General features: G+C 46.4%; 1 protein-coding gene and 1 non-coding gene across 3 annotated transcripts in view; both read left to right on the top strand.

The window, feature by feature from the left end:
• NUCKS1 (nuclear casein kinase and cyclin dependent kinase substrate 1) overlaps positions 1 to 15,176 on the top strand; it is a 144,359-nt gene extending 129,183 nt beyond the window's left edge. Inside the window, exon 8 of one of the 2 annotated variants that reach the window (XM_063955150.1) lies at positions 13,928 to 15,176. In XM_063955150.1, coding sequence (XP_063811220.1) covers positions 13,928 to 14,148 — 221 coding nt within the window. In that variant the 3' untranslated portion in view covers positions 14,149 to 15,176. The remainder of the gene's footprint in view (positions 1 to 13,927) is intronic. The other variant, XM_063955151.1, reaches the window with a different exon arrangement.
• Positions 5,166 to 5,281, top strand: LOC135054166 (U5 spliceosomal RNA). Its single transcript, XR_010243403.1, has one exon. It is a non-coding gene; the product is annotated as a U5 spliceosomal RNA (small nuclear RNA).
• Positions 15,177 to 15,735: the final 559 nt, after the last annotated feature.

Genomic DNA, 15,735 nt, shown 5'->3' with positions numbered 1-15,735 from the left:
ATGTTGGAGGAGGCGGAGCAATTGCCTATGATGGTGATGTCACTCTCTAGGGAGTCGACACCGGTATGGATGGCTTATTTAGGGAATTACGTGAGAATGTCAACACGCTGCAAGGTCGGTTGACGACATGAGACGGCCGACAAACAATTAGTACCGGTCCAGGCGTCTCAGAAACACCGTCAGGGGTTTTTAATAACGCCCATTTACCTCAGTCGGTCGACACAGACACCGACACTGAATCCAGTGTCGACGGTGAATAAACAAACGTATTCCTTATTAGGGCCACACGTTAAGGGCAATGAAGGAGGTGTTACATATTTCTGATACTACAAGTACCACAAAAAAGGGTATTATGTGGGAGTGAAAAAACTACCTGTAGTTTTTCCTGAATCAGATAAAATAAAATAAAGTGTGTGATGATGCGTGGGTGTACCCCGATAGCAAATATTGGCGTTATACCCTTTCCCGCCAGAAGTTAGGGCGCGTTGGGAATGAATAAGGCGCTCACACGCTTATCAAGTGGCGTTACCGTCGCCAGATACGGCCGCCCTCAAGGAGCCAGCTGATAGGCAGCTGGAAAAATATCCTAAAAAGTATATACACACATAAGGTGGTTATACTGCGACCAGCGATCGCCATCAGCCTGGAGATGCAGTGCTGGGTTGGCTTGGTCGGTTTCCCTGACTGAAAATATTTGATTGATATAGAGCATTTAATAGGATGCATTATATATTTATGTATGCGAGATGCACAGAGGGATATGTGCACTCTGGCATCAAAATAAGTGCGTGATCCATATCTCCCAGAAGATGTCATGGACACGACAGTGGTCAGGTGATACATATCCCATACGACACATGGAAGTATGGCCGTATAAAGGGAAAGAGTTATTTGGGGTCGGTCCAACGGACCTGGGGGTCTCGGCAACAGCTGGAAATCCAACCTTTTTACCCCAAGTTACATCTCAGCAGAAACAGACACCGTCTTTTCAGCCTCAATCCTTCCGTTCCCATGAGGGCAAGCGGGCAAAAGGCCAGTCATATCTGCCCAGACATAGAGGAAAGGGAAGTAGACTGCAGCAGACAGCTCCTTCCCAGGAAAGGAAGCATTCCACCGCGTCTGCCAAGTCCCCAGCATGACGCTGGGGCCGTGTAAGCGGACTCAGGTTAGGTGGGGGTGTAGTTTCAAGAGTCTCAACGCGCAGTGGGATCACTCGCAAGTTGACCCCTGGATCGTACTAGTATTATCCCAGGGGTACAGATTGGAGAGTCGAGACATCTTTTCCTCGCAGGTTCCTGAAGTCTGCGTTACCAACGGCTCCCTCCAACAGGGAGGCAGTATTGGGAAAAATTCACAAGCTGTATTTCCAGCAGGTGATAATCAAAGTACCCCTCCTACAACAAGGAAAAGGGTATTAGTCTTCCACACTATATGGTGGTACTGAAGCCAGACGGCTTGGTGAGACATAGTCTAAATCTGAAATCTTTGAACACTTACATAAAGGTTCAAATCAAGATGGAGTCACTCAGAGCAGTGATAGCGAACCGGAAAGAAGGGGACTATATGGTGTCCCTGGACATCAAGGATTACCTCCATGTCCAAATTTGCCCTTCTCAACAAGGGTACATCGGGTTCGTGATACAGAACTGTCAATATCAGTTTCAAAAGTTGCCGTTGAATTATCCACGGCACCCCGGGCCTTTACCAAGGTAATGGCCGAAAAGATGACTCTCTTCAAAGAAAAGGGCATCTTAATTATCCCTTACTTGGACGATATCCTGAAAGGGGCAAGTTCCAGAGAACAGTTGGAGGTCGGAAAAGAACTATCTAAAGTAGTTCTACGATAGCACGAGTGGATTCTAAATATTCCAAAAATCGCAGCTGTGTTTTCCGATGATACGTCTGCTGTTCCCAGGAATGATTCTGGGCATAGTCCAGAAAAAGGTATTTCTCCTGGAGGGGAAAGCCAGGGAGTTATCCGACCTAGTCAGAAACCTCCTAAAACCAGGCCAAGTATCAGTGCATTAATGCACAGGAGGCCTGGGAAAAATGGTGGCTTCTTACGAAGCGATTCCATTCGGCAGATCTCACGCAAAACATTTTCAGGGAGATTTGCTGGACGAATGGTCCGGATCGCATCTTCAGATGCATCAGCGGATAACCCTGTCTCCAAGGACAAGGGTATCTCTTCTGTGGGGGCCGCAGATTCGGCATACAGGATTGGATCCTGGTGACCACGGACGCCAGCCTGAGAGGCTGGGGAGCAGTCACACAGGGAAGAAACTTCCAGGGAGTGTGGACGAGCCTGGAAAAGTCTCTTCACATAAACATTCTGGAACTAAGAGCAATCTACAATGCTCTAAACCAGGCGGAACCTCTGCTTCAAGGAAGACCGGTGTTGATCCAGTCGGACAACATCACGGCAGTCGCTCATGTAAACAGACAGGGCGGCACAAGAAGCAGGAGTGCAATGGCAGAAGCTGCCAGGATCCTTCGCTGGGCGGAGAATCACGTGATAGCATTGTCAGCAGTATTCATCCCGGACGTGGACAACTGGGAAGCAGACTTCCTCAGCAGACACGATCTTCACCCGGGAGAGTGGGGACTTCATTCAGAAGTTTTCCTCATGATAATAAACCGTTGGGAAAAACCAATGGTGGACATGATGGCGTCTCGCCTCAACAAAAAACTGGACAGGTATTGCGCCAGGTCAAGAGATCCGCAGGCAATAGCTGTGGATGCGCTGGTAACACCTTGGGTGTACCAGTCGGTATATGTGTTTCCTCCTCTGCCTCTCATACCAAAGGTATTGAGGATTATACGGCAAAGAGGAGTAAGAACGATACTAGTGGCTCCGGATTGGCCAAGAAGGACTTGGTACCCGGAACTTCAAGAGATGGTCACGGACGATCCGTGGCCTCTACCTCTGAGAAGGGACCTGCCTCAGCAGGGTCCTTGTCTTTTTCAAGACTTACCGCGGCTGCGTTTGACGGCATGGCGGTTGAACGCCAGATTCTAAAAGAAAAAGGCATTCCTGAAGAAGTCATTCCTACCTTGATTAAGGCAAGGAAAGAAGTCACCGAAAAGCATTATCACCGCATTTGGCGGAAATATGTGGCATGGTGCGAGGGTCGGAATGCTCCGACGGAGGAATTTCAACTGGGTCGTTTCCTACATTTCCTGCAATCAGGATTGTCTATGGGTCTCAAATTGGGATCTATTAAGGTTCAAATTTCGGCCCTGTCTATATTCTTCCAAAAAGAATTGGCCTCAGTTCCTGAGGTCCAGACTTTTGTCAAAGGAGTACTGCATATACAGCCTCCTGTGGTGCCTCCGGTGGCACCGTGGGATCTAAATGTAGTTTTAGATTTCCTCAAATCCCATTGGTTTGAACCACTTAAGAAGGTGGATTTGAAATATCTCACATGGAAAGTGACTATGTTACTGGCCCTGGCTTCGGCCAGGAGAGTATCAGAACTGGCGGCTTTATCTTATAAAAGTCCTTATTTAATTTTCCATTCAGATAGGGCAGAGCTGCGGACGCGTCCGCATTTTCTCCCGAAGGTGGTGTCAGCGTTTCACCTGAACCAGCCTATTGTAGTGCCTGCGGCTACAAACGACTTGGAAGACTCCAAGTTGTTGGACGTTGTCAGAGCTTAAAGATATACATTTCAAGGACGGCTGGAGTCAGAAAATCTGACTCGCTGTTTATACTGTATGCACCCAACAAGTTGGGTGCACCTGCTTCTAAGCAGTCGATTGCTCGTTGGATTTGTAACACGATTCAACTTGCACATTCTGTGGCAGGCCTACCACAGCCTAATTCTGTTAAGGCCCATTCCACAAGGAAGGTGGGCTCATCCTGGGCGGCTGCCCGAGGGGTCTCGGCATTACAACTCTGCCGAGCAGCTACGTGGTCTGGGGAGAACACGTTTGTAAAATTTTACAAATTTGATACCCTGGCAAAAGAGGACCTGGAGTTCTCTCATTCGGTGCTGCAGAGTCATCCGCACTCTCCCGCCCGTTTGGGAGCTTTGGTATAATCCCCATGGTCCTTTCAGGAACCCCAGCATCCACTTAGGACGATAGAGAAAATAAGAATTTACTTACCGATAATTCTATTTCTCGGAGTCCGTAGTGGATGCTGGGCGCCCATCCCAAGTGCGGATTATCTGCAAGACTTGTACATAGTTATTGTTAACTATTTCGGGTTATTTTGTTTAGGGAGCCATCTTTCAGAGGCTCCTCTGTTATCATACTGTTAACTGGGTTTAGATCACAAGTTGTACGGTGTGATTGGTGTGGCTGGTATGAGTCTTACCCGGGATTCAAAATCCTCCCTTATTGTGTACGCTCGTCCGGGCACAGTACCTAACTGGAGTCTGGAGGAGGGTCATAGGGGGAGGAGCCAGTGCACACCACCTGACCTGTAAAAGCTTTACTTTTTGTGCCCTGTCTCCTGCGGAGCCGCTATTCCCCATGGTCCTTTCAGGAACCCCAGCATCCACTACGGACTCCGAGAAATAGAATTATCGGTAAGTAAATTCTTATTTTGATCTTCACAATGCGTATTTACCCAGTCCGGTTTCTTCATCACAGGTTCTAGCGTTTGCAAATCGCCACAACCATTAACCATTTCATTTATACCGTTGCTTATCGCTGCCGGTATTTACCAAAGTGATGTTGGAATAATCGCTCATCTCACATAAGAACTATGTATCAACAAAGTTCCTCTATCTTGCGCTACTAAGGTATACTGCGGTAGCAGATTAAGTTCGAAAACAATCACATCTAAGTCGGTCTAAACGATGTCAATTCCTAGGTAAGATTATAAATACGGTAAATCAAAGACTTTTACCTACTACACCAGCAAGAACAAAGGTACACGCACATTAGCGGTACATTGGTGTATTCACTTATTAAGAATAAAGATGTGTTTTCAATCGCGTTTCTCACAGAGGGACAAGGGTGCGTATACTCTGGACGACAGTCACAGAGAGTCAGGATTTGTAGTTAAAATCAACGCAAAGGTTCTAAAACACGACAGATTGCTGTCAATAAATGTCCTAGAACTCTGTGCATTTTACAATGCAATAGATAAATGTCCTAGAACTCTGTGCATTTTACAATGCAATAAATAATTCGTTTTCAGTCTGTCCAGGGATAGACTCTGGGTTCTCTTCAGAACGAATAAATCTTTCGCTTTTTACTAAAGATTTCTGTAGACAGGAACAACCGTGAGTTTCATGTAATTTTGTTTTTTCATGCCTAGCTCACGCTGCCCTTAAGCAGTCAAACAAAGCAACGGCAGTTGCATACACAACAACCAGTGAAAACCAAGAAGCCGCATGGCAATGCGGCAGGTAACTCAAATCTTCAATGGCTCAGAACGCCATTATGTGAAAATGTCAAGACATCAATCCGTGAGTGGACATTTGTTAGACAAAAGATCTCACCCGTCAGGGTTTGGATCTTGAAAACTGGACATTAAATCCAGAGGTGTTTCATATGTGAGTCCACAGAAGGCGGTTACCCCAAGTATACATAATGGCATCTCGCCACAATTACAAAAGCTCAGTATATGTACATCACATTCATGGGGTCATTCAGCATCGTGTATCTGGCTCCACCATTTTCCGCTTCTCTCTTCGTTGCCAAAACGGATCAGAAGACAGTTCGTCACAGTCATACTGGTGGTATCTCATGGGTTTCGGAGAAGTTTGCTTCTCGAATTTTCAAGTAATACTTGCACACGATCTTGCCCCGCTCATAATACGGCCAACCTGTTACATCACGGAACGTTCTTTTACCCATAGTTACCTATGTACCTATTATCTATGTACCGCAGCTGCGGTTGACGGGGTGAGAGTTCAGACCTCTCTCTTAAAAAATAGAGAATTACAGTATCGGTTATACCAACCATGTTACGAAATAGTAAGCCGCTTAAGGCAGCTCATAATTAAAAAATTTCGTGTGCTTACATAGGTTGTAAACCTCGGAAGTTTCCAACATCATACTTCAAGTACCCGTATTCTGTTAAACGGGATGGGATGGAAAACTGCGTTCATCTGCACTAAGAGTGCAGGTATCTGTGTGGTAAACTTATTTTCAAAGCGTTTGCCTCTATTTACGTCTGTAAACATCTTTCTACAAGGTGTCACCAAAGTTCAGACTCTATTTATCCCACCTACAGCGCCAGGCGATTTGAGGTTGGGTTCAGATTTCTTAGTTTTCATATTTTGGAATCCTTTCAACAAATGGGAATTAAGTTTCATATTTTTGAACCCGTACAACAAATGGGTATTAAGTTCTCACTTTGGAAAACATTTTTCTTCTAGCCTTGGCTTCGCCAAGGGTGCTTCGGCAAGGATTTTGTTTTCATATTTGGGTGCCTTGTATTCCAAGCCACCGTATTTGAGTTTTCTCATTACAAAGCAGATCTTCCGACAAAATCCGCTTTCGTATTCTTCACATCAATATACCAATAGTGGTTCCTGTGGGGACAGCACATTCTAAAATTCTGAATGTGGTACACGCGTTACGCGTTTATATATGTAGTACGTGATATGAATACGTTGTTTGTTCTATATGATACTGCAAACTGGGGTTAGCCAGTTTCTCAGCAGATTTTATCCAGTTGGATAATAATGACTACAAGTCAGGCTTACTTAAGGCTAAGTTACAATCGCCTACGTCAGTAATAGCATCCCACAGGTTCTGTGGGAATGTCACACCCAGCGGGTCGTGGAGCGTCTACGACGCGGCTACATAGCCTTTAGTGCACCACGTTTGTGCACGTTTACACGTTATGAATGGTGGCGCCATCAGCATTTAGCTTTGGCTGCCTACTGTTACAAGTATCAAACAGCTCTCCCGCCCACGAGGGAAGCTTTGGTACGTCCCAAGAGTACTCCAGTGACCCCTAGTGGATGATAAAGAAAATAGGATTTTGGTACTTACCAGGTAAATCCTTTTCTTTGAATCCATAGGGGGCACTGGACGCCCACCCAGAGCAGTTTTACCTGGGTTGTTGTAAGCTCAAGGGAGCTTAGTGAACAAATTTAACTTGGATGGTATTAAGCTCGAAGGAGCTTAGGGTAACACATTTTCACCAATTGGCTCAAATTATAAAGTTCTATCGGTTAAGGTGTCAACTGTTTAGTTGACAATAAGGTTACGGATCAACTTTGTGGTTGTCCGTTATGTTATAGGGATTCTCCATTGTCAACCTCTCTATATCCTGTTCGCTCAGTAAAAAACACTGGCAAAGTACACTGAGGTACTTGGGGATATGGAGGGGGGGGAGAGTCCTAAATTTGAATATTCAGTGCCTTTGTTCGGCTCCGCCCGTCCATATCCCAAGAGTACTCCAGTGCCCCCTATGGATTCAAAGAAAAGGATTTACCTGGTAAGTACCAAAATCCTATTTTTGTTAGGTTTTTTATTTTCAGGGAGCTCTGCTGGCAACAGACTCCCTGCATCGTCGGACAGAGGGGAGAGAAGCAGCCCTACTCTCTGAAGCTAGGTCCTGCTTCTTAGGCTACTGGACACCATTGGCTCCAGAGGGATCATACGCAGGATCTCACCCTCGCCGTCCGATCCCAGAGCCGCGCCGCCGTCCCCCTCGCAGAGCCGGAAGACAGAAGCCGGGTGAGTATGAGAAGCAAGAAGACTTCAAATCGGCGGCAGAAGACTCCGTTCTTCACTGAGGTAACGCACTGCAGCTGTGCGCCATTGCTCCCACACACCTCACATACTCCGGTCACTGTAAGGGTGCAGGGGGGGGGCGCCCTGGGCAGCATTTGGAACCTCTTTTTGGCAAAAGTAAACATATATACAGTTGGGCACTGTATATATGTATGAGCCCCCGCCAAGAAAATGTATATTTAAGCGGGACAGAAGCCCGCCGTCGAGGGGGCGGGGCTTCTTCCTCAACACTCACCAGCGCCATTTTTTCTCCACAGCTCCGCTGAGAGGAAGCTCCCCAGGCTCTCCCCTGCAGATTCACGGTAGAAGAGGGTAAAAAGAGGGGGGGCACATAAATTAGGCGCAAAAAACACAATATAAACAGCAGCTACTTGGTTAACATTAAGTTACTGTGTTATTCCTGGGTTATAGCGCTGGGGTGTGTGCTGGCATTCTCTCTCTCTGTCTCTCTCTCTCTCTCTCTCCAAAGGGCCTTGTGGGGGAACTGTCTTCAAAAAGGGCATTCCCTGTGTGTGTGGTGTCTACGCTTGTGTCGACATGTCTGATGAGGAAGGCTATGTGGAAGCAGAGCGGGAGCAAATGAATGTGGTGTCTCCGCCGACGGCGCCGACACTTGATTGGATGGATATGTGGAAGGTTTTAAATGATAATGTTAATTCCTTACATAAAAGGTTAGAAAAAGCTGAAGCCCCAGGACAGTCAGGGTCCCAACCCATGCCTGATCCTATGTCGCAGAGGCCGACAGGGTCTCTGAAGCGCCCACTATCCCAAATTGTTGACACGGATACCGACATGGATTCTGACTCCAGTGTCGATTACGATGATGCAAAACTACAGCCAAAATTGACTAAATCAATCCGTTATATGATTATAGCAATTAAGGATGTGCTGCACATCACAGAGGAAACCCAAGTCCCTGACGGGAGGGTACATATGTACGGGGAAAAGAAGCCACAGGTAAACTCCCCCCCCCCCCCCCCCCCCCCTCACACGAGCTAAATGAGTTATGTGAAAAGGCTTGGGAATCTCCAGATAAAAAACTGCAGATTTCCAAAAGTATTCTTATGGCGTATCCTTTCCCGCCAAAGGACAGGTTACGCTGGGAATCCTCCCCTAGGGTGGACAAAGCTTTAACACGCTTGTCCAAGAAGGTAGCCCTGCCGTCACAGGATACGGCTACCCTCAAAGATGCTGCGGATAGAAAACAGGAGGGTACTCTGAAGTCCATTTATACACATTCAGGTACCTTACTGAGGCCGGCGATCGCGTCGGCCTGGGTGTGTAGTGCTGTAGCAGCATGGACGGACACCCTGTCTGAGGAACTTGATACCTTAGACAAGGATACTATATTATTGACCCTGGGGCATATTAAAGATGCTGTCCTATATATGAAAGATGCTCAAAGAGACATTAGTCTACTGGGTTCTAGAATAAATGCTGTGTCGATTTCTGCCAGAAGGGTCCTGTGGACTCGACAATGGACAGGTGATGCCGTCTCAAAAAGGCATATGGAGGTTTTACCTTACAAGGGTGAGGAATTGTTTGGGGAGGGTCTCTCGGAACTGGTCTCCACAGCTACGGCTGGAAAGTCAAATTTTTTGCAATATGTTTACTCACAGCCTAAGAGCACCGTATTATCAAATGCAGTCCTTTCGATCACAGAAAATCAAAGTCCGAGGTGCGTCCTTTCTTGCCAGAGGCAGGGGCAGAGGAAAGAAGCTGCACAACACAGCTAGTTCCCAGGAACAGAAGTCCTCCCCGGCCTCTACAAAATCCACCGCATGACGCTGGGGCTCCACAAGCGGAGCTAGGCCCGGTGGTGGCACGTCTTCGAAATTTCAGCCACAAGTGGGTTCACTCCCAGTTGGATCCCTGGGCAATAGATATTGTCTCAGGGATACAAGCTGGAATTCGAGGAGATGCCCCCGCACCGATACCTCAAATCGGCCCTGCCCCACGAGAGGGAAATTGTGTTAACTGCAATTCACAAATTGTATCTTCAACAAGTGGTGGTCAAAGTTCCCCTCCTTCAACAAGGAAGGGGTTATTATTCGACCATGTTTGTAGTCCCGAAACCGGACGGTTCGGTTAGACCCATATTGAATTTAAAATCCCTGAACATATACCTGAAACGGTTCAAGTTCAAGATGGAATCGCTGAGAGCGGTCATCGCAAGCCTGGAAGTGGGGGATTTTATGGTGTCTCTGGACATAAAGGATGCATACCTTCATGTCCCCATTTATCCACCTCATCAGGCGTACCTCAGATTTGTGGTACATGATTGTCATTACCAATTTCAGACGTTGCCGTTTGGTCTCTCCACGGCACCGAGAATATTTACCAAGGTAATGGCGGAGATGATGGTACTCCTGCGGAAGCAAGGAGTCGCAATTATCCCATACTTGGACGATCTCCTCATAAAAGCGAGATCAAGAGAGCAGTTGCTGATCAGCGTAGAACTTTCAAAGTTCTCTGGAAGTATTACGGCAACACGGCTGGATTCTAAATATTCCAAAGTCGCAGTTGGTTCCTACGACTCGTCTGCCTTTCCTGGGCATGGTTCTAGACACAGACCAGAAAAGGGTTTGTCTCCCGAGGGAGAATGCCCAGGAACTCATGACACTAGTCAGGAACCTATTAAAACCAAAACAGGTGTCTGTGCTTCACTGCACTCGTGTCCTGGGAAAGATGGTGGCATCATACGAGGCCATTCCCTTCGGCAGGTTCCATGCGAGGACTTTTCAATGGGACTTACTGGACAAGTGGTCCGGATCACATCTTCAGATGCATCGGTTAATCACCCTATCCCCCAGGGCCAGGGTATCACTCCTGTGGTGGCTGCAGAGCGCTCACCTTCTCGAGGGCCGCAGATTCGGCATTCAGGACTGGGTCCTGGTGACCACGGATGCAAGCCTCAGGAGGTTGGGGTGCAGTCACACAGGGAAGAAATTTCCAAGGTCTGTGGTCAAGATACTTGCCTTCACATCAACATCCTGGAACTAAGGGCCATATACAACGCCCTACGTCAAGCGGAGACCCTGCTTCGCGACCAATCGCTTCTGATTCAGTCAGACAACATCACCGCAGTGGCTCTTGTAAACTGCCAAGGCGGCACAAGGAGCAGAGTGGCGATGGTGGAAGCCACCAGAATTCTTCGCTGGGCGGAGAATCACGTAAGCGCACTGTCAGCAGTGTTCATCCCGGGAGTGGACAACTGGGAAGCAGACTTCCTCAGCAGACACTACCTCCACCCGGAAGAGTGGGGACTTCATCAGGAAGTCTTCGCACAGATTACAAGTCGGTGGGAACTGCCACAGGTGGACATGATGGCATCCCGCCTCAACAAAAAACTACGGAGGTATTGCGCCAGGTCAAGAGACCCTCAGGCGATAGCTGTAGACGCCCTGGTGACACCGTGGGTGTTCCAGTCGGTCTATGTATTTCCTCCTCTTCATCTCATACCCAAGGTGCTGAGGATAATAAGAAAAAGAGCAGTGAGAACAATACTCATTGTTCCAGATTGGCCAAGAAGGACTTGGTATCCAGATCTGCAAGAAATGCTCACAGAGGACCCGTGGCCTCTTCCTCTAAGACAGGACTTGTTGCAACATGGGCCCTGTCTGTTACAAGACTTACCGCGGCTGCGTTTGACGGCATGGCGGTTGAACGCCGGATCCTAGCAGAGAAAGGCATTCCGGATGAGGTCATTCCTATGCTGATAAAGGCTAGGAAGGACGTGACAGCTCAACATTATCACCGTATATGGCGAAAATATGTTGCTTGGTGTGAGGCCAGAAATGCTCCTACGGAGGAATTCCAGCTGGGCAGTTTCCTTCACTTCCTACAGTCCGGAGTGAATTTGGGCCTAAAATTGGGTTCCATTAAGGTCCAGATTTCGGCCCTATCCATTTTCTTTCAAAAAGAGTTGGCTTCTCTACCTGAAGTTCAGACGTTTGTAAAGGGAGTGCTGCATATTCAGCCCCCTTTTGTGCCTCCAGTGGCACCTTGGGATCTTAACGTGGTGTTAAGTTTCCTGAAATCCCACTGGTTTGAACCACTCAAAACGGTGGAGTTGAAATATCTCACGTGGAAGGTGGTCATGCTATTAGCCTTGACTTCGGCTAGGCGTGTCAGAGTTGGCGGCTTTGTCACATAAAAGCCCCTATCTGGTTTTCCATGTGGATAGAGCAGAATTGCGGACCCGTCCACAATTTCTGCTGAAAGTGGTTTCATCTTTTCATATAAACCAACCTATTGTGGTGCCTGTGGCTACTACTGACTTGGAGGATTCAGAGTTACTTGATGTGGTCAGGGCTTTGAAGGTTTATGTAGCCAGAACGGCTAGGGTCAGGAAAACAGTCGTTGTTTATCCTGTATGCTTCCAAGAAGCTTGGTGCTACTGCTTCAAATCAAACTATTGCACGCTGGATCTGTAACACGATACAGCAGGCTCATTCTGCGTCTGGATTGGCGCTGCCAAAATCAGTTAAGGCCCATTCCACTAGGAAGATGGGCTCTTCTTGGGCGGCTGCCCGAGGCGTCTCGGATTTACAGCTTGGCCGAGCAGCTACTTGGTCAGGTTCAAACACTTTTTTGCAAAGTTCTACAAGTTTGATACCCTGGCTGAGGAGGACCTTGTGTTTGCTCAATCGGTGCTGCAGAGTCATCCGCACTCTCCCGCCCGTTTGGGAGCTTTGGTATAATCCCCATGGTCCTTACGGAGTCCCCAGCATCCACTAGGACGTTAGAGAAAATAAGATTTTACTTACCGGTAAATCTATTTCTCGTAGTCCGTAGTGGATGCTGGGCGCCCGTCCCAAGTGCGGAATTCTTCTGCAATACTTGTATATAGTTATTGCTTCAATAAGGGTTATGTTATGGTTGCATCAGGGTTGACCTGATGCTCTGTTGTTTATCATACTGTTAACTGGTTGTTTTCACTTGTTATATGGTGTGGCTGGTATGAATCTTGCCCTGGATTACCAAAATCCTTTCCTTGTACTGTCAGTTCTTCTGGGCACAGTTTCTCTAACTGAGGTCTGGAGGAGGGGCATAGAGGGAGGAGCCAGTGCCCACCAGAACCTAAATTCTTTCTTAAAGTGCCCATGTCTCCTGCGGAGCACGTGAGTCCCCAGCATCCACTACGTACTACGAGAAATAGATTTACCGGTAAGTAAAATCTTATTTTTATTGTCCTGTATGACAGTCTGTTTTAATTTTTATATTCAAACTATTGAATGTTACTGCTTTCTCACTGCTGTTCGTTCATTTGTCTATGATGTGTAAACCCCATCACCTTCCTAACTAGTTAGTAAAGGCAAGGGATTCCTGGGGAAGTTGTGTTTCTTCCCCATGCAGGGTACCCCTGGGCTGAAGCCTACGACGATGCACCGATGGGTGGTGAGTGCGATTATTCTACAGTCCAACTCTCCAACACCGCTGCCATCGGACTGCCTGCCCCCTGTCTATAGCTGGCTAATGGGTGGTCTTCAGTATGCCGACTGTCGGGATCCCGGCGCACAGTATACTGGCGCCGGAATCCCGACAGTCGGCATACCGACACTTTTTCTCCCTCGTGGGGGTCCACGACCCCCCTGGATGGAGAATAAAATAGCGTGGTGCGCGCCACCATGCCCGCAGCGTGGCGAGCGCAGCGAACCCGCAAGGGGCTTATTTGCGCTCGCCATATTGTCTGTATGCCGCCGGTCGGGCGTATGCTGGTCGCCGGGAGCCCGGTCGCCGGCATACCATATTACACCCCTGGCTAATTGCAACTGGGCAGACATGAGCAGTGCCTTCCTGGGATTTAGGAGCGGAACACCTATTGCAGATGTATGGGTACTTGTCTTTTATTCATACGGTCTGTGCTCTGTAAGGCACTAAAGACCCCTTTGTGGTGTGTTCTAAATGATCAAATCTGCAGCACTGTGAATAAAACATTACAGGAGGAAACCTTAGATGAAAGGTAATAGTTACGTGACCAGCATAATGCAGCAAGGAATGCTTACAGGAAACAGCAGCTGCCTTACTGTTTATAGGGGATTGTATAAATACAGTAATTAAGCCTATGTTGTAGACAGTATATCCCTCATACTCTTAACGGACTTATGCATAAAATGACTGTATGCAGTTTATTTTCTAAAGGTCTGATTGACCATATTAAGATTAGGTACTTGTACATGTGTGTTAAATGAAATATGCAGCATTTGTTCATCTAAAGTTCTTCCTTCAGTAACGCCCAGTCCAGTTAAGGCCAAAGGAAAAAGTCGCACTGCAGCCTCAAAAGCATCCAAGGAAAAATCTCCGTCGCCCAAAGCTGAGGAGGAAGAGGAAGATGATGAGCCAGAAACGCCACCACCAGAGAAAAAACCAGCCAGCCCCCCGCAAGAGAAGTCTGGTGAAGAGGCATCTGATGAAGAAGCTCAGTCCACAGAAGACTAAACCTTGTGTTTGGGGTGGGTTGGGGGGTTTAGGGTGTGAGGGTGATTGTTTGGGGAGATTTTATTAAAAAACAAACAAAAGTTTAAAAAAAAAACACCAAAAAAAACAACGGATGGACAGTTTGGTTATAGAACATGAAAGGCTATTGCTTGACTTATTCATCTCCAACTGTCTTTAATTTCTGTTTTAAGAGTTACATATGCATCTTTGTGTTTTTTTTTTTTTATTTTTTTTTTTTTATCCAGCAAAAGGCGATTCCTTTTGCCATTTGAGTTTAATGGTTGGTTGCTCCCATCGCCAGTTTCAAATAAAGCCATGCACATTTTTTTAAATAAGTTTGCATTGTGAAAATTTTTGTCTCCCCCCTTATCCTTTCTAATGTGTCTTTTTATTTTTTTTTATTTTTTCTTCTTCTTGTTTTTACATTATTGGATACATCTTTAGTGATAGGCGTTTTGGTAATCTGGAGAGTAGAATGCTGTTTAGTAGTAATATTGGGTTATTTTCCTCCCTTTTCCACTAATGGAAAGTTTGCCAACCCTTTTTTTATTTTATTCAAATCCCCCCCCCCCCCCTCCCCATCTATCTTGGCCTAAAACAGTGACACTAATGTCCCATATATTGGCATGTTCTTAATGGTTTGTATTTTTCCTGTTATTTTCAGACACTGCTGACTTTTTTTTTTTTAAAGGCGTTGAATTTTTTATTTCAGTTCCTTTAAGAAATTAATAAAAAATCAAAATTTAAGTACAACAAAGCTTCTACATTTTTAACAGTTGTAATCTATAAGGTGCTGTGCCACGCAACAATGTATTGCAGGCCTTTGCTGAGGTTTCTATTACCCTGACCTTTTCTGCACACCTAGGTGTTCTCTAGTCACATGCTTTTACATTTGAATTGACTGCTTTGAAGGTATTGACTAAAAGATATGTATATAAAGTCTGAAAATTGTTGAAATACATAATGTAAGCAAACATGTAATTTTAATTGTTGGAAGCCATCTGATAAAAGCTGAAAGTGAACTGTTATCATGAGTCGTTCATTTGTTTTCATGAACATTGTTATATGTGGTATAAATGTTGACGCTGCAGATCCATTGGATTTACTAATTGAGTTAAACTAAATAATGGAGTGTACATGTATTGGTAAATTGTGCCTGTGTGAGTATTTCTTTTTCATCCACTAGGGGTCACTGGAGTACTCTTGGGATATGGACGGCTTAGCAGTAACAAAGGCACTGAATATTTAAATTTAGAACTCTCCACCCCTCCATATCCCTGAGTACCTCAGTGTACGACCTCAGTGTTTTTTCTGTGCTCACAGCACTAACAACGGCTTGTGGGAGTTCCCACACTTTGTGGAAGATTTTATTAATTTTTCATTTTTACTTTTTACTTTTTTCAATAGCACATCCCTTCCCAGTTTCTGGAAAAACATGGGTCCGGGATAGTGCCGCTGCACGGGCAGCGCATGGCGTGTCGGTCCTCACAAAGAGCACCCTCACAGCCACAGGCAGCCCACTGCTCCTGCAACAGCTGTACGGAGCTTACACATAGAAGCCCCGTCGCAGCCATGACTGGAGAGCTG

The sequence above is a fragment of the Pseudophryne corroboree genome, chromosome 2, assembly GCF_028390025.1.
Source record: "Pseudophryne corroboree isolate aPseCor3 chromosome 2, aPseCor3.hap2, whole genome shotgun sequence".
NCBI lineage: Eukaryota > Metazoa > Chordata > Amphibia > Anura > Myobatrachidae > Pseudophryne > Pseudophryne corroboree.
This window is presented reverse-complemented; position numbering and strand designations above follow the sequence as displayed.